Source organism: Elgaria multicarinata, chromosome 7 (assembly GCF_023053635.1).
Source record: "Elgaria multicarinata webbii isolate HBS135686 ecotype San Diego chromosome 7, rElgMul1.1.pri, whole genome shotgun sequence".
NCBI lineage: Eukaryota > Metazoa > Chordata > Lepidosauria > Squamata > Anguidae > Elgaria > Elgaria multicarinata.
Window position 1 is genome coordinate 87,308,164 of NC_086177.1, and position 26,724 is coordinate 87,334,887.

Consider the following 26,724-nt stretch of genomic DNA (forward strand, 5'->3'; position numbering starts at 1 on the left):
AAAATTACAGTGATTTGGATTTGTGGGCCTTCTTTGATTTAGAGAGCAATTTGTCATTAGCTGGTCTTGCTTCCAGATGCCAAGGTAAGAGTAATGGTGTTGATTCCCCACCCCCCATTCCTCTAGCAAATGAGTTTTTTGTATTGAATGCAGACCACACTGTATATAGATATGTAAGCTACTGTCATCAGAGTGAATTTCTGCATTTCCAGCTGCTTGGTGCATCATGGACATATTTCCTACAAAGAAAGGTAGCAGAAAAGTTTTGTGTTGGCATGTAAGAAATGTCCTTTTCTAGTGTGACATCTGCTTCCCACTCCTCCTTGCAGTGCTGTGTTTTGAATGTAGTTGTATAATGTTCTTGTCCTATTTACTGTAGTATAAAGGCTTGTAAGTAATTTACTACTGGAAAATTAATGCTGCTGACAATAACTTTGTGTATGTATTTACTACTTCCTAGGGGGTCCCTAGGAGTATGCAATAGTTATTTCCCTCCCACCCTGAAAATAAGCTCACTTTTATTGAGCCATTCTGTCCTGCTGCATTTATTCTTACGTTGGTCACGATAAACCCGTCCATGTTAAAATTGGATGCAATGGATTTTATGCCTGCACATCACCACCACAGCGGGGATGTAGTAGTGTCTGGCACCAGCTTGAGAGCTGAGTCAGTGGCAGCTGGTGGCACTGCTGTATGAACACTGGCCTCATCAGTGGGATTGGGAGAGGGTAGGCAAATGCTACAGGCCTTCATAATACTGCATCCTTTCAGTCTCTACTATGGTCCTTAAAAAACTGCTACATCCCTATTGCATCACTTTCTTGGTGATAAAAGGACTCCATCTGATTGCCAGGCCTGAACCATTTACCAGACCTGGGTCCATTTGTGCCTTTCAGACACATACGGATATATGAGAATTCTGTCTGGGGGTGAAAATGTGATGGATTCTTTTTCAGCTCAGCTTTGTTTCCTTCCCCACCCCTGCTCTAGCATCTGAGCCAATATGCAGATTTCCATTTTTTTAATGGATGTAATTTGCACATTTTTTCCTGAGTTCTGCTATTTGTGCAAATAGTAATTTGTGCAATTTTAAGTTTTCACATTTTGGATCTTGAAAAGTGCGCAAATATCACAATTATATTTTTTTGCTGCTCTTGCACAATTGTGTGTGATTACAGGTCTGCCTGTCCTCTATTTAGCCCTGCAAAGGCATATTCCCCTCTTGTTACTATCCTTGTCAGCGACATCTGTGTTAAAAGCACTTGCTTGAGAATCAGGCAAGTCTGCAATGGAAGCAAGATACCCCCCCTCCCCAAGGTCAGTTCAACACTTCAGATCCTGGGGATCAGGTTGCTAATTGGGCAATCTGGTCCCCTTTTCCTGACCTATCAATGGGTAATTCCTGCACCCTTTGCCCCTGACAGCTTGTTGCGCAAAAGCAAAAATAAAAAAATATTTTAAGAGTTATGATAACATTTGTGCACATTTCAAGATCCAAACAAAATTTTAAAAAAACTGTCTTTCCAGAAAATTAATGCTCACCAATTCTCAAAGGTCGCTTCTCGACCTTTTGGCTAAGATCAAGTGTGTAGTAGTTCTCTATTGTCACACACACACATGGGATCTGTGTCTGTGTAGAGAAGGATTTTGGAAACTTCTAGAACTCAGCAGACCTTCCGGTTACTTCCCCATAGCAGGAAACCCTATGTCCATGCATGATGGAGTTCAGTTTTACTGCTGTTTGAACAGCATGATACAGAGCTCTACAGAGCTTCAGAAAAAAAATTTGTAACTATACCTCAAAAAAGTTTTACTTCAGAATTTATCAGGTTTCATCCCTTCATTTCCCCCCCCCCCTTCATTAAAAAGGGGAAAAAATAGACAGGCCACATCTTGGAGGCATGTGCATTGTTAGAGAAGGGCCCACCTGGCATGGGCTCCAGATCTTCTGAGCTATGCCCTGGATCTTTTGAGCTGCCCCGATTGTCATAATCTACCTTAATACAATCTGCTTCTTCCCTGTGAACTGCAATAGCCTTGCAGTTATTAAGGAGGCCTTAGGACTCACTCCCTTACCAGACCAATGGGAAATGTGGTATGGATGCACCAGCCTTTAAACTAGAGGAGAGACTGCCACATTTCCTTCCACAGTCTTCTCATTGTTTTTTCTCTCTCCCCCTACTTTTCTTCTCAAACAATCTGCTGGGAGCTTGTTTGCAATGACATTTTGAAGACAGAAAGAGAAGAGCAGAAAGAGCTCCATGTGAAATATATCTGAATTTACTGCCCCAAACTGGAACCTTTGGCTTCTGCAAATGTTTAGTAGCTTCAGCACAGCAAAGAATTCCACAAACTTCTTTCCACCATCCCTCCCCACGACTTTAATTTCTCCTAAATATCTGCAGGTCTCAGATTATTTCAAAAGGGAGGGCTAGGATATGTGCCGTCATGATCGAGGAAATGCTGGGGCTTTGAAATATTTTTTTACAGTTTAACAAATAAGAAGAAAAAGCTCTCAGCCACCTCACTTCATAAAGTTAATTTAAGTATGTGTAATCCTTACAACTCCTCCACAGACTCCTAAATTCTTTTGAAATACTACGTCTTTGAAAGAAGCCACTTGGTTTGGGGAATTCTTTCTCTGACCCCTCAACTTTGAATCACCATTCTTCTTTTCTTCTTCTTTCCCCTAGCCTGGATTATCTTTCTCTTCTTTATTCCAGCCAAAGCATATCTTGGAGAATTCTTAAAGAGAATTATCTTTGGTAGGCAAGAAAAGTTCTGAACTGTATTTGACTTTATATAAACAGACAAGAGGGTTTGTTTTTCTCTGCTTCCTCACCCAAGTCTTCAAGAAAAGTGAATTAACACGGTTGCAGAGGAATGAATCTGGGACTGTTTGGTTTGTCAGTTGCCATTAACCAGCAATAGTCAGGGCTGTAGCTCAGCGGTACAGCACCACATGCTTGGCATGCAGAAGGTCCCTGTTATCTCCAGGTAAGGCTAGGAAAGAATCCTGCCAGAATCCTGTCGACAATACTGATCAAGCTAGACCAAGGTTCTGACTCAGTATAAGGCAGCTTCCTATCTTCCCATGAAGAGAAAATGTTAATGAAAAATGTTTGTTTTGTGAAGAGGAGAGATAAACACTGCTCACGTACTCAAACGTGTGTGTCGGCTCAGAAGTAAGCCCCATTATGTTTAATGAGACATACTCCAGGAAAGTGGGCAAAGTGTCATGTTTGATGGTCCTTCCCCTTCACAATCAACAAGCAGAGACTTGAAGCCTCAATCTATTACGGCTTCAATGTGCTAAAGGCAAATCTTTCCACAATGTGGATTCAAAGAAGTTCTCAGATTGCCCAAGGCTCTAAACAATCACTCTAACATCTGTATTAGGGAAGACAATCCATAAGGTAGTGAAGTTGCCATCAGTTTGCCCATGGGCACATACGGTCAAACCTGCCTTACAGTGATGCTCCTCTCTTAGGGCGGCTCCCTTCTATGTTGGCTTCTAAGAGTGGCTGTCCTGGCAGAGCACCTAACCCCCTCCCTAATTCTGCCTGCTTCAATTTGCGATGCAGTCATGTGTCTCTCAAGTCACACCCCTCTTCCTCCTCCATTGGGTTCCCATGGTGGAGACGGGGGAGGCAACTTGGCCTGGGACGTCTGTTTGTCAAGGCCTTGGGAAGAATCTCTCCCACTGCCTGGGGTATCTGAGAGAGGTTCCTCCCCCATTCTCTGAAATAGCTGTTCCAGTTCTGATTTGGAATTGGAGAAATCAGAAATCTCCAAGGGCCTGGATTGAACCATGATGCAAAGGATTCCAACCAAAGTTACTTTTGCAGGGAGGTTTTCAGCCTGATCTTCTGCATGTTTATTCAGAAGTCCTAAGTTGTGAGCATGATGCTGCAGGCTCAATAAACTGCCCATCCAATTTACTCTAACCTTTCAGACCTGTCCTATGCATGTTCTGTCATTTGTGTTTTTTGCTTTTGTTTTGCTTTTCATTGTGCATGAACTTTAGCATCAGTGGTGAAAGAAAGGCACTTAATACACGTTCAGACTTCCTTCATAATTTAGCCCTAGTTTTGAAAAAGACTCATTGACTGAATTCAAGTGAAGTCTTGGCACAAATGAAATTATGGGGAGGATGATAACAATGATAGCTTGTGCATCATAACAAGGAGGAGGTAGAGGAGAGTTGCACAAGACATCTATTTTTATGAAGAGTTGCTGGAGGGATTATTGTATGGAGGGGAATGGAATTTGAAGGAATTCATAAGTGCTCAGTGTTGAAAGTGCTGCATCAGGCCAAGGGTCCATCTAGTCCAGCATTCTGTTCGCACAGTGGCCAAAATCCACAAGGAGGACATGAATGCAAAAGCACCCTCCCAACCATTTCCCCTGCTGCTAATTCTACAACTGCATGCATAGGGATGTGCATTGAATTCAGACTAAGTCTGAAGGCCAAGCAGAATTTATGTCTCAAAATAACATATTTTGCTTTAGTTTTGCTAAAACATGCAGTGGGGGTGGGTGGGCAGTGGCAGGAGTGTGGTTCAATGACTTACAGATCTACCTTCTAATCCTAGTGCAACTTTTTACTATGGTCTCCCATCACTGTGCTTTCGGGGAGGGCAAAATGGGGCCATTCTTCTAATGCCAGCACACTTAAATATGTAAAACCTTAAACTGAATCTCAAGCATCGTAATTTTCTAACCCCTGCTTACATCCTTCTGAAACTTGCTCCCCTTCTACATGAACTGCTGAACCTATCCTTCTGAAACTTTTCTGGTTTCTTACTTAGAGGCACCTCTAAGCTACCTGTAATTTTCAGAACAGTGTTCCACAAAGAACATAGGGAGATAAGTAATCCTCTTTTGGAGACCCTCAAAATATCCAGGCTACCCTTGAACATAGTCCTCTTTAGTTATCGTTCTGCAATTTGGTAGACGTGATCTCCTCTGATGGGGCAACGGATCCTGAAAATTTCATCCAATTCTTCCAGGGAATAAAAACGCTATTGGCAATTTATTTATGTATTTATTTATAGTATTTTTATCCCACACCTCAGCCAAAAAAGGTTCCAGGAGCAGCTCACAATCAATCAGTAAAGAAGACAGTCCCTGCCCACAGGCTTACATTCTAAAAAAGACATGACATGCAAGAAAAGGGTGATGGGGAGAAAAGAGGGGGGAAAGAAATTAAGTAGATGGTCAGCAGGGCTGGTGGGAAGGCTCTGTTCCCCACACCCATCTCCCGAAGATTTGGTACTCAGTTGAAGTGGTCCAACTCCAAATTGTCCAGAGCAGAAAGAACATGTTTTACAAACCAATGAATCAGGGACTGAGTTGCAGGACGTGGGTCAGTGCATACTTCTTATGTAGCATGTGCACTGACACACACACACTGCTTTGATTCAGACACATGCAAATTTGCATTATGGGCCTGTGCCCTGGATCTTTTAAGAGCCTAGAAATGCCCTTCCTGCATCGAGCAGGGGGTTGGACTCGATGGCCTTATAGGCCCCTTCCAACTCTACTATTCCATGATTCTAAAATCTTATTAGTAAAAAGCAGAACCTATGTTCTTGCTATCATTGGATTTATATAATAAACAAGATGTTCATGCTCACAAAAAATACTTAATTTTTAGCTAAAATTAGGTCAGATGTCATCGTTATGAAGAAGATACGATTGGCACTTTAACTTTGTGGTTTCACGCTTGCAACTTGTTCCATATTTTATGTGATGTTGAAAAATGAGCTCATGATTGGCTGGAGACATTTAGATGAGAGTTTGAAAATTTCTGTGGTTCAATAATCTGGAAATAGTACCATTACATAACCATCATTAAAATAAAATAGAACTATTTTATACAGATGTATAACAGTGTCTATTCAGCCCACTTCAGAAATATCTTCTCTTTATACTAGCCTGGTTCGCACAAAACACTAACCAACAGTATGGGCGGTTGAATTCTTGGTTGTCGTGATGTGCGAACATGGCTGTGGTAACAAACCATGGTTTCTTACACATGAACAATACATTTTTTTAAAAAACGCTCATCATTTGTTGTTAGATTGTGAACTCTAGTTTGTTTAAATCATGGGTTCTTGTTACACATGAAGCCAGAACCCATGAATTGTTAATGGGTTGAGTTGCTAGGCTACAGATGTTAGGGAAATTTCCCCAAACCCAGTAGGAAGGAACAACTCCAGACCGGTCCAGATTCAGAGGCTTTATTTTACTATGTACATAGTAACATAGTGAGCCAAAGGCTGAACTCTCTGCCCATCATCCACATCAGCATACTTTTCTACTCCTCAAAGTTGCTCTGATGAAGTCATACTTTTCCCTCCTCCCTCCCGTGACTGATCACAAGTCCCATACATGTTCCATAAATGAAAACCATTCTTACATAAACAATGTCATATTTTGGCAGGCTATGACCTGTAGAAAATGTTGCATTCTGTTCTTTGATAAGTCCCAAGTATACCCTGACCCTTCCGAAATGCCCAGTCAGGGGGCTTAGGTGATAAACAATGAAGTGATATGCCTTCATGTCTGTGTTACACAGCCTGGTTCCTAAACACAAAGCAGACGTGTTTAACGAAAAAGCAACATGTGACCATGGTAGATAAGGAGCCAAGAGACAGCCTTGACCAGCAGGCCAAGAGGCTTTCTGTGTCTCCAAATTCAAAAGCAAAGAGGGGAGGGGGGAAAGGGATCAGAGTATTTTTGGGTACTTGGGCACTTTTCCACAACAGACAAGGGGGTTTATTGGGGTATTTTCAGATTTCCCTGTCACAGTGACGGTGGGCAAGAATAGTTAAAAAACAAACAAACCAATCACTCTACGTCCCAGTACTGCAACACTGCAAAGACATTTGGGATACAGGGAGAGAATAGGCAAAGGAGGAGGGAAACAAACAATCCAGGGAATGAGAAAACAAACCACAGTTTGTTGATCATCTGCCAGACAAACCCTGAATAGGGCAACAAAACATGAGTTAAATAAACTACGAATTAAGACATTATGTAAGCTGAGGATTTACTCTGTGTAGTTAAAATTAAGTATCAAACAGAGCCAATAAATCTCTGAAAGATATTTCTGAACTACCTCCACTACATGTATATGTTTACACAAATTAATGACACATTAGAAAAATTAAAATAGAATTTATACAAGTGAGATGTCTTATTTATGTATGTATCTATCTACTTCAATTTTATACACCACCTCCCCCGCATTAGCTGAAGCTCTCTAGGTGGTTCACAGTACAGTACAATAACATAGTAAAGCATAATATAAAAACCTCATTTTAAAACATAATAAAACTTAAATTTAAAAAAAAACCAGGGTAAAAACCAATAGCAGTGCAAAGCTCTAAACATGCACTAATGCAATTTCTAAAATTGAAGGACTAATAAGGCTGGGAAAATAAAAAGTTCTTCACCTGACACCAAAAATGACAACGTAGGTGCCAGGGAAGCCTCTCTGTGGAGACCATTCCTTAACCAGGGTGCCACCACTGAGAAGGCCTTTTCTTTAGTAGCCACCCACCTCACCTCATGTGGAGGGAGCACCTGGAGAAGGGCCACTGGAGATGGTCTTAGTATCTAGGCAGCTATATATGGAATGAGATGATCCTTTTGGTAACCTTCAGTAAATAGTCTTCAACTATTTAAATGATAAATAGGAAGCAAGCAGTAAACTAAGCCATTTAAGTTACCCAGTTTGGGAATAATATTTTTTTCCATTTTTGCCCCTTTAAAATGTTCTGTTCTGTACATATAATAAACATGTTACAATTGGATGTGTGTTTATAATGCAAAGAGATAGATGCGAGGGAACTGGATTTGCTTTAAACTCAGTTTTAAACTCAGTGTTTCCTTCAATTAAAATAGAAAGCAATAGCCAAATAATTTTGCATAAAACCTATTTATGACTGTAAAGGCTTGTGTTTCATACATTGTGATTTTCAATCTGTATACTACAAAAAACAAAAACAACTCCCTCTGCAGTGTTAACAAACTGTGGTTGTGCAGAGTTTAGCCCTCCTTTTAACAGCTGAAGCCATGTAGTTTTACAGAAAATAGTCCATGATTGAAAGAGCAACATAAGATCATGCCAAGGGGCTTGTATTACCCCCATAGATTTTTTAAAAAGCTTTTTTATTTGAACATTGGTCCTATGCCATATTACAAAATGCTTTTGAAACTTCTCTATTCCAAAAGCACTTTTGCCATGTACTACAGGGAGCTGCTGTCTGAACAAAACAAATCTCAATCACTCTTGGGCTCACAGAACTTGTTTCATGCTTCGTTGGATCTTGCCCATAATTTGTACACGGAGTTAGTATATAGCTATCATGACTGGCAGCCATTGATAGCATATCCTCCATGAATTTGTGTAATCCCCCTTTAAAGTTGTCCAAATCGGTAGCCGTAACCTAAATTATTAGGTACCATTAAGTATCCAAATAATATTTGAGCAGAAAAATAATCTTAATAAGAGGATTATTATGAAGGAAAAAGCTCATGGTTAATTGTTACTATGGCTTGGGGTGGGGGCGGCCCAGGCTGCAACCCATTAGCATGAGGGGAGAAATGCAGCTAAATTGTTGATCATGCTTGAAGATGGAAAACTATTTCCCTGTATCTATGAACCTCTTGTCCAAATATGATATTTGCTAGAGCCAATCAGAAGCCGTGTTAAAGCAGATGAAGCAGCATTTTGAATAGTGAGTTGCAGGCCCGGGACTTTCTGTAGAACAGAGAGAGACTGTACTTGTGTAGTTAAACTAGGACTTTTAGTTTGAGATTTCTGCTTCTTTTTGTGACATGCTCTCCCAAGAACTATAGTCCCACGGTTCCTTTTGCATAGATAGGAGGGAAGGACAGAGCACCATAATTAGGGACACTGATCCTAGGGACAGTGAGGACAGTTGCTGCTTCTGGTAAGATGGCCCAGAATATATACAGCATAGGTCCATGTTATCTGAAAGACCCTGCCTGTGCTCTGAGATCTTCTTCAGGTTGGGTGCTATATTAAATAAAATCTACAAGGGGCGTGTGTTTGGGAACATGGTAGAAAAGATCCAGCGTAGGCCATTTCAGAAAACGTAATTGCATAATTAATTAAAATAGAAATGTTTCTTCAATGACTTGTGAGATTGTATGTATAAAATGGGATCAATTCACAGTCTGGGTGGTAAGTAGCTCACGTTACAGGTTTGTGCTTGGCACACACACTCACACACACTTGAGCCCTAAACATTTTTATGAGTTAGACTCAATAATCAAAGCAGAAATGAAATTTAATGTAAGTCAGCAAGTATTACTTGCATGATAACTACTATACCTGGTGCATATTGCTGGGGTTTCTGTATGACTCTTTTCATTGAATACTTAACGGAAGAACTATTACCTAAAATTGCACTTCAGTTCGCATGGTTTTGGCTTCACTATTGCATTTCCATGAAATGGACCTCTTTTTTGCAATACTTGTTTGCAAATTTACAATAACCTTATGCTGTTACACGGAAATGTAACATAATTGTCCCACTTAGAAAATTATGGCATTTTCTTTAAAGGGGGTTATGAATCCAGAATGGTATACAAATTATTTGTTGGCTTGCATTGTATTTCTTCATTTTGTTTGTGACTTGGAAACATAAATTTCCCTCATATGATTTTTGTGAGTCCTTTAAATTATTGGGGTAACATGGCTGCCTAAACTAGCAGGATGATTAATGCCACATCTTGGCCCTAGTAATAAAAAGCACTTGAGTACATTTACACTGATGTTTTAGGATGCCCAGCAACAGTGTATATTCATGAAGGTGGACACATACTATAGCCCTTATCTCTCTATCTTCCCTAAATGCTTTTGTATTCAAGGGGTTAAGCTAGTAAAGTCACTTATCTCAACACATGACAAGGAAGAATTTGCTAGAATTCCCTAGCTACTAGCATAGCTTTCATCACCTTCTCCATGGGGGCTACTATGACGTGAAAGGATGGAGAAAATGCACTGAAGCGATCTAATAAGTAAACTATCAACTTGACATTTTTCAGCAATTTAAAACTTTTTCACATTGCAATTCATTCACATGGAAAAACTGTAGAATTCCTCTGATTTAAGACCCATCTGGTTATGCTCAAAGCTTTAAAACTATTCTCTCAGCATAAAAAAATCCAAGTCCTATACTACCTTTCTTCGCCAAATTATCCATTTTTAAGCCACAAATATTTCCCCAGTACTTTTAGATTGTATCTAAAAAGTATATTTTAACAGTATTTTAAATAGTTTTTTTAAACAATAACAATTTATCTTGATAGATGACATACTGTGTTTTTTCATTTTATTTTAATTAGCCATTGTGAAACCAAATTCCCCTTTGTTTTATTCCTTTGAATACTGTTTAATTATGGTTATCATGCCAGATATCTTAAAGGTTATTTTACCAATACAGTTTCATTTAACATAAGCCATATGGAATCAATAGTACTGTTTCCTAAAGTAAATGCTTGGAAAATCTTACATTCATATGTTAAGAGTGCACATCCTTTCCTCATTAGTTGGAAAGTACAGGGATTTTGGCACAGGTTCTGTGTGGAAGCATTGTGCAGCTTTTATATGGATTTTGTTTTTAGCCTTTGATGACACTGTTTAGAATAGGAAGTATCTAATAAGTAAAGCATTTTGTCTAATGTGCTGCCAGTGTGTTTAATATATGCCTGGAGGTCTGAAACATTATCTTCTCCACTGCAGTAATATGCATTTAATTCTCTGAAAGCAGAAGGTCGAACTTTTAAAAGGGACTCAAAGTACATTTTCAACTAAAATAATTTAAAACACATGTGATAGGGGACCTGAGTAATGTACAGTTGGTTTTTATGGTTTAATCATGATCATGTTAATGCACACCAGTAGCTAATTAAAGAAAACTTTTATTGTTCATTTTAAATGGGTTATGTAAAGAGTAAGTGAACTGATATAAATGCAGCTCAATGATAAATGTTACCATTACATTTGCTATCAGGAAGCTGATATTGGTGTTTTTGACATCTTTAAAGTATTGGCCCATTTCTTCTATAACAAAGTAAGGAATGTTTTTAGAGTTCTTGCATTTGGAATTGTTCAATAGTATAAAAGGATATTCAGTTGATGCCCAGATTTATTACCAGGCTTGCCTTTTAAAGTTAATAGCTGCAAATCCTAAGTCAATAACTGGCTAAGTGACATGTAAAGATATATATCCTGTAAGAGAACATCCACAGGCGATCTCAAAGAATCTATGTCTTGCCATAGCCCTTGAGATCTGATGGAGATTCTTTCCTGGAAATGCTACTTGAGTGTCAAGTTAGAATGTCAAAAGGCAATATCATCCAGTGTAGTTTCTAGCCATGGAAGTCCTTCCCCTTGAAAGTCCATTTAAGCCCAAGCCTGGCTGTTTTCTGGAGACATTACTGGCCCATAGTAACAAGTGATGGATGGCTCTATCAAGCGTGCTCTTCAGTTACTTACATACTGGTTTTAATGCTTGTGCTGAGGTATTTTATGGATTGCTTTTATATATTGACCTTCTAGATTGGCTGTATAAAAATAAGAAAAGTATACAAAGTTCCAATAAAGCTATATTTTGTGAGGCTCAAAAGAAAGTTAATAAGCTGAGGTCCTACTTTGCATAAATAGACACTTTTTAAAAAACAGACTTTGTAACAACATAGAAAGAGAAAATGCCTGTTAGAGACAAAAACCAGAATTTGAAAGTAGACTAAAGAACCATGTTTCTCTGTCATGAACTGATACTGTACAGTATATTGCAAGTATCATCAATTGATGATTTAACATTAAGCCTGCATCTAATACACAGACTTTCTCAGCCTACTGCAAAAGTTGTCCCATGTTTAAATGTAACAGGTTTGTCACTGACATAGTCATTTCAGAAATAGGTATAGGATTCAAGTTGAAAAACAGTATAACCCCCAACCAAAAAAATGTCAATGTATTAATGCTTCTGTTTGTCATGGCTATGCATTCGTAAATTTCTTCTTCATGAGAATTAGTTTGTTCCTTCTGACTCATAGAAAACCACAATGTGGACAGATTCTAAGGTGGAAAGATATTTCTTTTCTTGTATATTTGATGCTGAACTATATGGAGCTACTATTATAGCCCATTGGTGCTGGTTTCATCCCCTGACCAACCATTCTGCAGTTCTGGTGCTACACACTAGCTCCCAGTTCCCACCTTTTGTTGAGTGGGAACAAAGTCAAGTCACCAGAGCCCTGTTGGTGCCATGCCTTCCCAGCATTATATTTTGTGGCCTTGGAGGACAAAAGGTCACCCCCATTTGGAGGTCACCCCCACTGTTGGTGACCAAGGTGCTTTAAATCAGGGGTGGACAGAAGGTAGATCAGGATCCTTTGGTAGATCTCTGGACAATTTGCAGTAGATTAACAAGGATTTCTCACTCCCAACAATTTAAATAGCAAGTGTTACCAAATATGATCCCTTTTTGCAGACACATATATTCTTGCCCATGTTCTCAAGGACATGCATTTAAATTCACAGTTATTTTGTTAAGACTAGAGTGTTCTAGATGCCTCCATTTCTGTCCTTTTTACAAAACACCTGAGAATACATAGCAAGAAAGACACCTATTCAGCATATCCATTACAAATAAGTAATCAAACCATAAAAACAATACATAAAGCATTAAAATAACAAATAAAAATGTTAATTAAGATAGCATATTAAAAGCACAATATACTATAATTAACCAAATAAAGACTGAAACAAATACGTCCATAGACACATCTCAGAGGGGGATATTCCAAAGTTCTGGGGCCCTGACAGAAAACACCCTCTCTGGTACTTGTTAATGGCTCTCACCAATGGATCAGAGAGCAGGGTCTCAGATAATGATCTCAAAGTTTCAGCAGACTCATACAGGATCAGGTGGTCCTTCAGATAACCTGGTTCCAAACCCATTAGGGCTTTAAAGACTAACTCCAGCACCTAAAATAAATTGGGTCTGGATATGAATAGGCAGCCAATATAATTGGCACAGAATAGGTATAACATCATGCGAACACCTAGCTTCTACAACTGTTCTAATTGCTGCCTTCTGCACCAATTGTTTCTGGACTATTTTCTAGGCCAGCCTCATGTAAAGTGTATTTCAGTAAACAAGCCTGGACATAACCAGAGCATGTGTTACTGAGGCAGCTTTCTTTAGATGAGGCCACAGCTGGTGCACCAGTCAAAAATGATAAAAAGATGATAAAAGCACTTCTGGCCACCACCACCACCACCTGTGCCTACATGATAAATGTCAAGTCCAGAAGAACTTCCAAACCTTACTCTTTTGGAGGGGTATAACCCTGCCCAGAGTCAGTTGCACACCTCCATTCAGGATTTTCCCAGCCACGACACTTCTGCCTTGTTGGGATTAAGTTTTAACTGATTTGCCATCATACAACCCAAAATTGCAGATGTACAGGATTTCCAGAATTATGGTCTTCATTTATTATTTGTTAGCAGGGAACCAGTTTTAATTAGTAAGGACAACTTTTAATCAGTAGAGCTGATAGTTGAGGGCACATTTGCTAAGTTTTTTTTAGAAGATATTTTAGTCTTCACTATTATAGGGAATGGCGCAAAAAGTTTACTTTTCCTTCTAACAATGAATGTCAGCTTTTGGCTATTAAACTGTGAACTATTTTCCACTTTCTTAAGAATCACACACTGAGGTCTTGGTAATATACATTTTTATTTAAATTTTAACTAATTGCTTAAAAAGTAGTTGTATAATAAATTAAACATTCTTCAGTTGGGTGACCTTCAAATACTTCTACTAATGATGTTTTCTAATGGTGTATAGCATCTGAAGAAAAAATAGTTTGAACCTAGGAAATGTTTCTTCACCCTGCCACATCTTTCTCCAACATGTTATTAAATGTTGTAAACCGCCCAGAGAGCTTCGGCTGTGGGGCGGTATATAAATGTAATTAAATAAATAAATAAATAAATGTGAGTCATCATTTTTCTGAATCAGACACCTTCTGAGTTTTCATGAGTAATTCTTGTTTTAAAAGTTATCTTTGCAAGTTTTCTTTTTCGTAGAATTCTATCTTTCTTGACCTCATGTTTATATACCAATTGTTGTATGTAGCTGAAATGGTAATAGTTGGGATATGAAATTTTATGTTTATTTTTTTTTCCTTTCCAGGTTTCCAAACAGGAACAGAAAAAAATTGATACATCTGATGGAAGTATGGTTGAAACATCTTCACGTTACAGTGGAGCCCAGGACAGTGGCATTGGCAGCGACAGTGTTAAAATCAGAATCGTCCAAATAGAACAACACAGCGGCACCAGCCACCACCGCATCGCCCGACCTTCCCGACAATCTTCGATTGTAAAGAACCTGAACTTTATACCATTTGACATATTCATCACAGCAAGCCGAATCTCCTTTATGACTTATTCATGTACCACTTTATCTAAAACAAAATCACTGGAAGATCAGAAAGAAACTGAGAAAACAACCAGAAATTCACCAATCCTTCCAGAACCCGTCGATCATGACTGCAAGAAACCTGTCGGAGCAAGCATTTCATCAGTAACAGCAGATGATCTCCTGAACAGTAATAGTTCATTACCCGCTGGGAAAATGGCAGGTCTTATATCTCTGGAAAGTCTTCATGCTTCCACAAGATCATCAGCTAGGCAAGCCTTGGGTATAACAATTGTCCGACAGCCTGGTCGCAGAGGAACTGGTGATTTGCAGTTAGAGCCATTTTTGCACCTTGTTGTATCCCAACCTTCTTTGATCTTAAGTTGTCATCATAGAAAACAGAGGGTGGAACTATCTGTGTTTGATGCTGTCATTAAAGGTGTAGCATCGGACTACAAGTGTACAGGTAAGACCATTTAACATCCTTAAAAAAGTATACTACTACCCAATTCTTCTTTTGTTCAGAGATAAACAAAACAAAAAAGGAGGATTATTTACCCAAAGTTAACTTTACATATTCATTAGCATGACAGTTTTCCTTCATGATCAGGGAATCTGGTCACCACTAAAGTCCAGAAGGGTTTTGTTCTTTGAAACCACCAAGAAAAAAATATAATAAAGTGTTTCTATTTTATTCTCCCCCTCCTTCTTTTTGCATTACACACAGACACACACACACATACACACACCAGCACATGCTTAGTAGGAGATCTTTACCTTTTGAACATCGGAATCGCTCCGTTTAATACAATGGAGTGCTTGCTGTATTGCATTGATGTCTTACTTGTTTTAATGGGTTGGCAGGCTTTTATAAAAACTGCCTGCAAAACTTTGGGTGCATGAAAAGCCTTCAGGTAGATTGCTGAGATCCAAATATAACAGGAACGATGGATCTGGTAATTCATCAACATTTTGTCAACATTTTTTAAAAGTTCCAGAGAGGTAGTATGTTAAGTCCGTTGTGTGTCAAGTCCGTTGCACCGTAAAGACTAACAAATGTATTTTGGCATAAGCTTTCATGGACTACTGCATGAGATGCATGAAGTAGTATTCTGAATTACAAGTATATAGACACAAATGGTGGTGATGGTGGACTGTAAACAGTGAAATCTGAGGGAAATGAAATGTAAAAAGTGATATACTATATTTCTTCGATTCTAAGATGCACTTTTTCCCCCATATAAACATCTCTAAAAACGGGGTGAGATTATTATTCTTAGAATCGAAGCTTTTTTTCTGTTGGTGGTACTGAAATTACTGCGCGTCTTACAATCGATGGCGTCTTACAATCGAAGAAATATGGTATGCCGTCATTTCCAGCAATTCCCTACTATATTCTACACAGGAGAATCTGACCAGTCTCTACACAAAAGAATAAATAGACACAAATCTGACATCAGAAATGGCAATATTCAAAAAACTGGGGGTGGGGAATGACATTTCCATCTTAAAGTGGCCATTATTAGGTGGCCATGGCCAATGCTATTATTTTGTTTGGGTTTTTTAAATGTTTCTGCTATGCATTCTTGCATTTTGAGGCATGCTCTAGCCTTAGACATTTTTGAAATCTGAGCTCCTCTGTATAGCACCAGAGGTCTTGAACCAGTAATTCTACCCATAAGGCCCAGGCACTTGTTCTTTGTGCCACCATGATGATTTGCCAGAGAAGGGAGGGAGCTACTGGTTTGCTCTCTCTCTCTCTGCTGTGGTTCAGCGCCACTTGTGCATATGGCCAGGGGATGGTTCAAGGATCATAAGGGGCCAGTGGGATTCCACTTGGTTCTTTCAAACTTCTGACCCTTGCCTACATCCTAAGTCTAAGAACCCCACTCTTCAGACTCCTTATCTGCTTATTGGTTTAACTGTCTGCCTACTTCCTGGCTTTACTGCCTGTTTAGCAGCTTACCTGCTTGGTTGCTTGCCTGGATAATGCCTGCTTTATTCCTGGCCATCTGCCCTGGCATTCTCTGTCTTCTGTGTGATTGAGACTGTGCTCTTATCTGAATGATCGCTTGAGTTGAGGCAGAGGCAAGTCAATAGCCCATAATTAACCAGTCTCTTATCCTCACTTCCCATATATAAATAAATAAGGTGTTTTACCAAATAACTGATAATGCAGCAAAGCTATTGTTTCTTTTCAAAACATCAAGCCTTATAACACACCTTACTAAGTAAATTAGTCATGTATGTGAGTTTAACCAAAGAAGTAATGATGTGGCTCCATAAAGTTTTAATTTCCTCATGATTGTGAGGACTTGTGATCCAAGGTCATCATTCCATCACTCATGAGTAATGTGGTCATTCCATTGTGTTAGAGATTATATTTAGTGATTATATTTATTTATGAAGGAAGCGGCACTCAAGGACAGCCCTCCCATAAGGCAGGGTGAAGCCCCCACTTCAAGTGTTGGAGCAGGAGGAGTGGCGAATTGTGTGCTCCCCCTCCCACCAGGAGGACCAGCTGCCACCGCACTACTTCCCTTTGCTGCTGCCACCGCCACTGCTGTGTCTCTCACCCACGCCTCCCTCCCACCCATGCCACTGTGTATCCTCTCTGAAGAGCTGTGTCGGCTGGAAAAGCAGCCAGAGGCATCCACACCGCAAAGACTGGCTCTTCCCACCAGCTTATTTGGGACAATAATTAGCCTGGTAGTTTTTTTAAAAATGGCTTTAGCCCATTCAAATTCTGTTGAGGTTTTTTAAAACCTTTCCCCCCCATATCTAAAGTTGAAAAATTAGAATTATAATAAGCAATAAATGGCATCTATTTCTCAAAAAACAACACCAGCAATTATGTACCATTTCTCCTTTGGATATAGTCTGTCATATCAGTCTTTTCTATTCTGTCCAATAGCTGAAGTACAGTATAAATTTAAGTTTTTTAAGTACTGTCCAGACCTGGTGTGACTTATTAATTTGACAGACAAATGAATGTATGGGAATTAATAGATAGGAATAGGTATATACTGGGTTTGAATTTAATTCATTTATATAAAAAGTAGCCTACCATAATTGGATTACACTATGATTAATTCAGTTAAATTTTTTTTATGTATGCCTTGAACATCTTCTCCAGTAGTCTGCAGTTTCCCATGATAAATTGTATTATCATGAAACATTTTAAGAGGCAACTTGTATGGTGGCCCTTACAAAAACCAGTCTTGGTGCAGAAGGGCATAATATTACAGTATAAGAATGTAGACAGTCCCTTTATACTGTCCAATACTGTATTGTTTTGTAATTACCATAGAAAATGCAGTAATCTAAGTGAAAGAAAGTGAAGAGGAATTGTAAAGTATATAGTGCACAGCACACATTTATAGTCCAAAGTCAGTTTCTGAAAACTGATCAAATAATGATATAAAAAACCTCAGAGGAATGTGCTAACTTTTAATCTTTTTACGTACAGAGCTAAAATCGCAATCAATTGGTTTCAGTATGTTCTTTGAAACTGCATAAGGGTCCGTATATGCTAGGTTTTATATGAATCATGTGATTAGGTTAAGAAATACATTCCTAGACAGGCTTTATACGCCCAATTCTCACCACATTGCCATATGCTGTCTATAAGTGAAGGTATGAAACTACTGTTCATGAAAAGAAAGCAGTCCATCTTGCTTAAGGTGAATAAGGCGGTTGGTAATCTAAACATTGGAGAATGGTAATTTCTGTAAGTATCACTATATAACAGAAGAGGATTAGGGTTCGTGATGGTAACACAATATGTGATCATTAAGCCAGAATGAAACAATTTTGTAGCTGAAATTCTTAAAGAATGAAGTTTTGAATGTTTAAGCACTGCAGCCACTTTAAAAAAAACCCAAATAGAACTAATATAACAAAGTATGTGTGTTGCCAAAGATTTAAAAAGTTTTACACAGTGATGATTTCTCATGTACATTGTCCAGGACATGAAGAAAGACATAGAACTGAAAAGTACCAAATGTGAACTTTTAGTCACAATTGGGAATATTAAGGATTGAGCAAAGGGGTCCCATTAAAGAGGGCCAAGAGGAAAAGCTACTGAAGTTAACTTCAAAAGCCTAGCAGTAAAAAAGGATTGCAATGTCAGTGAAACTGCAAACTGTATCAAATAACCCATAAGTAGAACCACTCTATTGCATCTCTAAGCATGTGGTTTTCTGATCTTTAAGACTTGTGTATAGTTTATTCCTTCCCTTGTAAGCTTGCTTTTACTTTTGTGCAAATCATTTTAAAATATGGCTAAGGAAAATTTAAATAGGGGACAGAATTTACATCACAGACCAGTTTGAGATGCAGCGTTATTAGGCACACTTCAAATATGCAAAGCTTAATGATCACACATAGTGCCTTTTTTACATTTGATGGTGATAGTATTTGGAGATAATAATATTTGGTGGCTTTTAGCCATTACAATATATATATATATATATATATATATATATATATATATATACATATATAATTATCACCCAAGGGTCTTGTGGTAGTTTAAAGACTAACAAGTTTATTTATTTATTTATTTATTTAAGGATTTTTATGCCGCCATTCAGCCAAAAAAGGCTCTCATGGCGGCTTACAAAAGTATTTCTTGACAGTCCCTGCCCACAGGCTTACAATCTAAAAGACATGACACAAAAGGAAAGGGGATTGGCAGGGAGGAGGAGGAGGGGGAAAAGGAAAGCAAATTCAGGCACTACAATCTTAGTTGGAAAGTTCAGCAGTTACAGGTGACAGCAGGAGGGAGGGGGCTCTCAGCTGGAGCTGGACCCAGGCACGGTGGAGAGGTGCCTGGCTGCTGCTTCCTCCCTCACTGGTGGCCTCTGCAGTGACAGTTGGTAGCAGGAGGGAGGGGGCTCTCAGCTGGAGCTGGACCCAGGCACAGTGGAGAGGTGCCTGGCTGCTGCTTCCTCCCTCACTGGTGGCCTCTGCAGAGACAGTTGGTAGCAGGAGGGAGGGGGCTCTCAGCTGGAGCTGGACCCAGGCACGGTGGAGAGGTGCCTGGCTGCTGCTTCCTCCCTCACTGGTCAAGTTTATTCTGGCATAAGCTTTCATGGACACTGTCTACTTCATCAGATGTATGAAGTATTAACCTCAAATTGACAAATTTATACACACATGCTGGTGATCAGGGAGATGTATCAGAGGGAATTGAAATGCAAAAAGTACAGACAGTGGCAATTACCTTAACAGTTGCTATTGACAAAATATTGTTGGTTGATAGGACAGACAGTGAACTCATTAACACATGTAGTGTGACTTTAAAAAAACACCAGACTTTGTCTTTATTAAAAGCACAGACAATAGGGTTGAATTTCTTCTTGAAGTTCCACCAGGACTTCAATAACATTCGCCTAAGCCTAGAACAGTCCGTGCAACAGGTTCACTTTGTGGATATGATAGTGCAACAACATAATGTACATATAAGCTTGACCCTTTATCTGAAGCCTGCAGTTCACTACACCTACCTACATGCTTCTAGCTTCTACCCAGAACTACATCACAAAATCCATTGTCTACAGCTAAGCCCTACGATACAGCTAAATCTGCTCAGACTCATCAGGCAGCCATTCACAGCTTAAAGATCTAAATCAGGCATTTCACAAACCAGGTTTGGAGTCTGCATGGTGAGGCAGCTGCTGAGAGTCCATGGCCTGAGAAGGACCCATCCCCAACCATGCCAATGTCTAAGATGGCAGGCAGCAGGTAAGAAGTGGAGCTGAGTGCCAATTTGGCTCCCATTAAAAAGTGCTGAGTTTTCAGCAACAGCTCCTTGGCCCCTCACCACCATATTTCCCAGGGCAGCAGCAGCACTTTTGAATGGGAGTGGCACCAGCATGGGAGTGGAGCAAGAGCGGAGCAGAGCCCTGCATTTGCCATCCACCATCTTAGATTACCTGTCTTTATGCAAAAGTGTATGCCCGTATAAATTTGTGAAGTCTTTAAGGTGATAGAAGACTCTTTGTTGTTTTTGCTGCATCAAACTAACAAGGCTACCCCTCTGGAAATCATCAAAATGGAGGATTTATATGAGATATACATGTACTGTTGGTCTTTGTATTTCTACAAAATAAGTTGTATGTGAATGTTAGAGATCACTGCTTAAAAGGTATTGTATGTCCGCACATAACTTTTTGTTCTTCTATTTCAAAACACTGCTAGCTATTGTATTAACATGTTGTAACTAGACTCTTATCACTGGTAGATGCTGGAAAAACTCTCCCAGAAACTCTTGACTACTGCAAGACATGGTTACAGACAGTGGCAGGAGAACTAGATGCTAAAAGTGGCATCCCACCTCCTCTCATCACATTGCAGATTAAAGACTTCCTTAATGGGCCAGGTAAGAATGCCATTATTAATTGCAAACTGACATCTTAAATGTAATATATTAATATTCATGGTTCTCAAAGCAGGAGGGATGAGCAGTTATTAGGGGAAATTCAAACTTTTTCGTTTCTTAATTTACCAGTTTATATTCACTGGAAAGTCTTCTGCCATATTTTATTTAGCAATGTAGTCTCGTCCCCTAGACAGAGGTGGGACAAACTTTATTGCACCGTAGTTACAATCTTAAGGATGGGGAAACTGTTAATTTACCAGGGCAAGCCTTCCATTTTTAGGGCAAGACATAGCTGGAGAAAGCATCTATCGTACTTGCAGACTTCTTCCATTAAGAAAGCTTCCATATCCTGATAGTACATGGCTACATAATTAATATTTTAGCTATCTATCTTCTTGTCCTTCACAAATATGCCCATTTGCAAACATGTCTGCTTCCCACCCCATGCACGTATATGTAATATTATACATATATTTCCAAAGCACTATATCAAATTCCACATGTCAAAAACATGTATACCTTGGAGCATGCCTGTTATATGATCTAGACTTTGCTTTCTGCAAATGGAAGGGCTCCTTTAATCCAAGGAAGGATTTCGGTCCAATAGAGGGATCCCCTGATAGAAGAGGTAAGAGGTGACTTTTGCCACCACTAGTTTGTTTAAAACTGTATTTATCTCCACTACCACTAATGGTTGTTTCAAACTTTCGACATTAGCAGGTGCATTTGTATATATTTAAAAAATGACCACAGTCACAATCAAAATTAATAACAACAGTCTGTTGAATGTTCAGTCTCAAATTAGGATGGTACATCTGGGCAGAACAGCTTTTTGGGTTGGTGGGCACATTTGGAATTTTAAGAGAGTGTTGTCTCTCTCAAAAAATGGCTGCCATAGTAGGGCTTGTTCATTCATAAAATGGCTGACATGGTGGTTATGGACAGTACAACTCAGAGTGGGGGTTTGAGCAAAAACACTATTTTAAACCCAAATAAAGATAGTGGTGAAGGGCTTCAATCAAGAGCAACGAATGTATAAAGCATGCACACCCTTCCAGACTAGCTCCTTAAACCAAAAGTTTGAGAGAGCTCACTAGATAAACGGGAAGGTTTTCTAGCCTTTCCTTACCTCAAAATTATGCTCTTCAGATCAAGCACATCATTGTTTGCTGGGATGTGTAGTTGTTTTTCAAATTAAGCATTTTGAGCTAAATATTATGGCTCAGGATGTTGTGTGAACCATTCCTAGCCATGGTGGCTATATAACCATGGTTTAAACATGCTCATTAACCATCTGCTGCAAAAGGGTTAGTGGCCTAATTATGGCTTAGCATTTAGTCTGGTAGACTCACTGTGAGGCTAGAAAAGCCTACCCTTCTCAACACTGGTTACTCCCTGCCCTTCTCCAAAGGTAGAGGGTTTGGCTTAGGAAGGGGAAGAAATTGCCAGGGAGTGCTGAGTGTGAAACGGGGTCAGGGCTGACTTGAAGTGCAGCGAGGCTTTTCAAGCTGCCCCAGCTGCTAATCTGCCTCCCATCTCTGGCCATCATAGTTTGAGCATAAGGAGCAGGAATGCAACCCTCACGACTTGATCTGAGCTGTTTGAAAAACCACTTGATTGTAGTGACTTTCAAATGACTCCATCAAAATCAACTAGATAACACTCCATATAGAGAGCAGCAAGGCCGTGTGTGTGTGTGTGTGTGTGTGTGTGTGTGTGTTTGTGTATATAATTCATAAAGATGGTAAATCAATATAGTGATAACAAATGCTAGTGAATAAAATGTGTGCCATTTTATAAGTATTTTGGCTGATGGTTCATGTTAAACAAACATTAAAGATTATATTGCATCTATAAATAATCCAAGGTGTGTATGCTTGTTACTGATGACTATAGAGACAACAGAACTAAATTTCTTTTACAGCACATTTCTTTTAACTCTACAAAACTGGCAATATAGATCCCAATTACCTCAAAATTCAGAGAGAAAATAAATGTTGAACTATATTGTGTTTTTAAATGAACTTTTCCCATTCCTACGTTAAATGTTTAAGGAAAATTATTCGGATTTCAGCTTTTATAACCTAGAATGGCATGTAATATATTTACTTTATGCTGCTCTCCTCTTGTAATAAGTACATTCACCCCATTCACCCAGCAATGCAGAATCACCCCACTAAGAACGACTCTCTTACCATTGTCCCTGAGTCTGAGAGAGACCCAGAGACCACCACGGCTTGTTTAAGCTGCAGTGCATGCTGGGTACCATTTTCCTAACTACCTGTCCTGGGGCAGCTTGTCATGTTGTCCAAACCCAAGCAGCATGGCTTATTTGAGGGGAAAACATCCCTCAAATAACCAAATAACAAGCCATGAGTTATTTGGGGGCTTTTCCCCCTAAAACAAGCCATGCAACCTGGGTTCGGATGACACGACAAGCCACACCCGGATGAGCAATTAGGCAAATGGCATTCAGCATGCATCACAACTTAAACAAGCCACCACGGTTATGCAAACTGAGCCAGTGTGAAGAGTGCCTCAGTCACCACCAGACAAACAGGCATGCACAAGGGGTGTGCCAGGTGCACACCCTAATATCTCAAACAATAAGTGCTGAATTGAGGGAGCCATTGATTAGGGATTGAGAGGGGGATTGAGACGCAGCTAGAATGGTCCTCTGGCTGCTCCGTTGCCCCCCTCCAACAGCATACCGTTGCTCCTGGCAGCAGGAGTGAAAAGGAATTGCTCTGCTGGGAGCCACACTTCAAAGAGGCCAGAAGGACAGACCCCAAGGGCTAATATCACCTTATGAGCCCCTCCTCCGGTCAGTATCACCACAAAGCCCCAGCAGTGCTGGGCCAAATGCGGAGTAGGGCATCAGTGTCTACAGTGTTTAATAAATAAATGAATAAAAGTAAGGTCCTTTATGATTGAGTATTCAATGAATGTTCACCTTTTTAAAAACATCAATTTTTTTATTGTTTCATAAACATACATGACATAAAAGCATTGCATAAAGACATTACACCTAAGGAAAGTGAACACACAAGGAAAGGAAAAGGGAAAAAGAAACTAAGAAAAATAAATAAAAGAAAAAGGGAAATACATAAACCAAGGTTAAACCCTAACCATAACCATGTTCACCTCTTTTTTTTAAAAAAAAATACCTGGGTGCACACCCTAATAAAATGTGCTGCGCACGCCTATGCAGCCAAATAATAGCTCTTCATGTCCACAAGAACTATTTTTTGTTTTTTTCTACATGAATTGACAGCTTTTAAAATTCCAGTTAATATTTCATACATCAGCATTTTCTCTATTTGCAGTCTAATACTGGTGAACTGTATTTGATAAGATATAAAGTTATTTAAGTTCCATTTGGTCAGCTAATTGTTGCTGGCCATCGTGAAGACTATCTTATTGTTTCATTACCTCATTGTTATTTCTAGTGAACAACTTTCTGTTTTCAAAGATAAAAACTCAAGATACAGGGTTGTATGGGTTTTTCAACATACTTAATCACAAACTTTGTCATAAGATATTAGAAAAACTGTCAGTGATTCATAAAGTTTAAAGTACCTAAATATTGCTAATTACAAGTCTAAGAAAAATGCAAGCTTTTTGTGCCAGAATTCTCATCTATGTTATTTTCTTGGAAAGATCTTTATGTATGACATTATGAAGCTCACTGTATTTTTGCCATTTGCAGTGATTATCTCTAGTACTTTATCCAATCAAATTTAGACATATAATAAACTCTGTTTTGCCATTCAGCAAAGTGGCTGTTAAAAGAGTTTTGTTTGTCTGGGTGCCCCCCCCCTTTTGTTGCTTGCGTGTCGTGATGAATAACATACTTCCAACCATACATAAAAAAGCACTTTGTAGGGTTTCCTCCCCCTTTACCTCCAAAGGCAACAATTGTACCCATTAGCAAGGTCAGTGGTTTGGAGAAACCTGGAAAATAGCAGCTACCAGAAACCCACTACAATAATATCTCCAGCAGGTGATAGATTAGTTGGAACAAATTGGAACCATTGCGCTTCGACAATCCTGGTTTCTTTCAAGCTGTTTTAAAATGTCGTCATTTTAATACACAATCTCAGCCCTGCGGAACAGTCCACAGCAGGTTAATTTGAATCATATGATGTGTCACTGCCCTCAGTTGACATGAGCTCCATTCCATGTGTGAAGCCATAATAAATCCATTCCCAACCGAGGCAAATTCCCTGTGAGAAGGTGAACTAATCCAGGCCTCACACTGGCATGTTAGCCCTCCATAATTGAAAGCAGGGCCACCTGTTCCCAGCACAGTTAGCCTATAGAGAGAGAATTAGCATTAGATCAGATACTTACTATATTGAAAAATCATTCATACTTTTTTGCGAGTTCAGCTGTGGGCTGCTTAGCATGACATCATATATAAACCTAGGAATGTGCCCACTTGATCCCAGTTTAACAGTTTTGTTAACCATGGTGTTGGTTAACTTTGAAATGAGAATTTTTTGATTTAATGAGAGCTGACATGTGAGAAGGAGAACTGACCGGGGTGCAGACTTTTCTAATTAACTTAGGGTCATTTGCAAAAACACTTGAGCACTCTGGTAGGGTTATTTTTTCATTGCTTTTTTACAAATATTTTTAAAAAAATACTGACGTAACTGTAAAGCTACATTTCTCAGTAGAATGAAGAGCACTATGCCAGATAATAAATATTCATTAACATAGGTATGGTTTCATTTGTTGCACAGCACAGTGCTCAGAAATACTTCAAGTAGGAAGAAATTGTACCTTCTTCCATCAGTTTGAGTTACCATACATCTTCATAGCCTTGCTTTATGCTGTTACCTGCCTCCTTCACCCCTTGAACTTTAAGGTTTTCATTGTATGACCCTTAATTTAGGATATATTAATTGTTGCTGAACTATGAATCTTAGATGAAGATACTAACTGCATCCCCATCTTGACCATATTCTTTCTCAGACACATTAAACTAATCAATTCATCTTTGTCCTCAATTTCTATATATGTTATTAATTCTGCCAGGTTCTGCAGTTATTAACCATCATTTATCTGCATCCAAGCGACTACAGGCATAATCCAGTGAGAGCTACTTATGACTCCATTGCTTTCTATAAACCATAGTATCCCCTTGTAGGTGCTATATAAATACTTCTAATAATAACATTTAATAATGAGTAACTTTCGCTGACTTGACTGACATGATTCCATTCTATAAACAACACCCACTGCTTGTGCAACAAGGATTTTGTGTTTCCTTTAAGAAGCCCTCAAACAAGCAGAAGCACTTGTTTCTAGATTAGGACAGATTGAGGGAGCTCCCTTATGCAAGTTCTGCCGGCCTACCCTGTTGTGGAAATGAGCGCTTCAATATGTTTCCGATCCTAGAAGAAGCACTAAATCCCTGTTGTGTAAGCACTGCATACCACTTCAAGGTATTCAGCCATCACATTTGCATCGATAACAGGACAAAATAGTGAAGCTTTTCCCCTTGCAGAGTTTTAAAGGTGTAATTAAAGAACATGCATCTCAAATCATATCAGTTCTACAAGTAGGGCTCCCTATAGATATTTCATTGGAAGAAAGTTCAGTGGACATCGGTAGCAGTTTCAAGTATACGTATTTCAGTTCCAGTTTAAGTAAAAGATGATAACAACAACAACCTAAAAACCTGGTCTGTATCCAATAGTGTTGTTTCACAAACAGGAGAGCTGCTGACAAAATAGATCCCATCCAGCTCATTGTGCCCCTAAACTTCCCTGGACAGGTGAGGGACCCTCCAGAGAAAATTTGGAGGCATGTGGAGGAATGCATGCCGGACGGGAGGACAGAGAAGTTCAACAT

The 26,724-nt window shown here is 39.2% G+C and overlaps 1 protein-coding gene across 1 annotated transcript in view; it reads left to right on the forward strand.

Moving 5' to 3' along the window:
* Nucleotides 1-26,724, forward strand: part of VPS13B (vacuolar protein sorting 13 homolog B) — a 434,090-nt gene that overhangs the window by 285,961 nt on the left and 121,405 nt on the right. Inside the window, exons 34-35 of the mRNA XM_063130990.1 lie at nucleotides 14,250-14,943; nucleotides 20,725-20,862. Of these exons, the coding sequence (XP_062987060.1) occupies nucleotides 14,250-14,943; nucleotides 20,725-20,862 (832 nt within the window). The remainder of the gene's footprint in view (nucleotides 1-14,249; nucleotides 14,944-20,724; nucleotides 20,863-26,724) is intronic.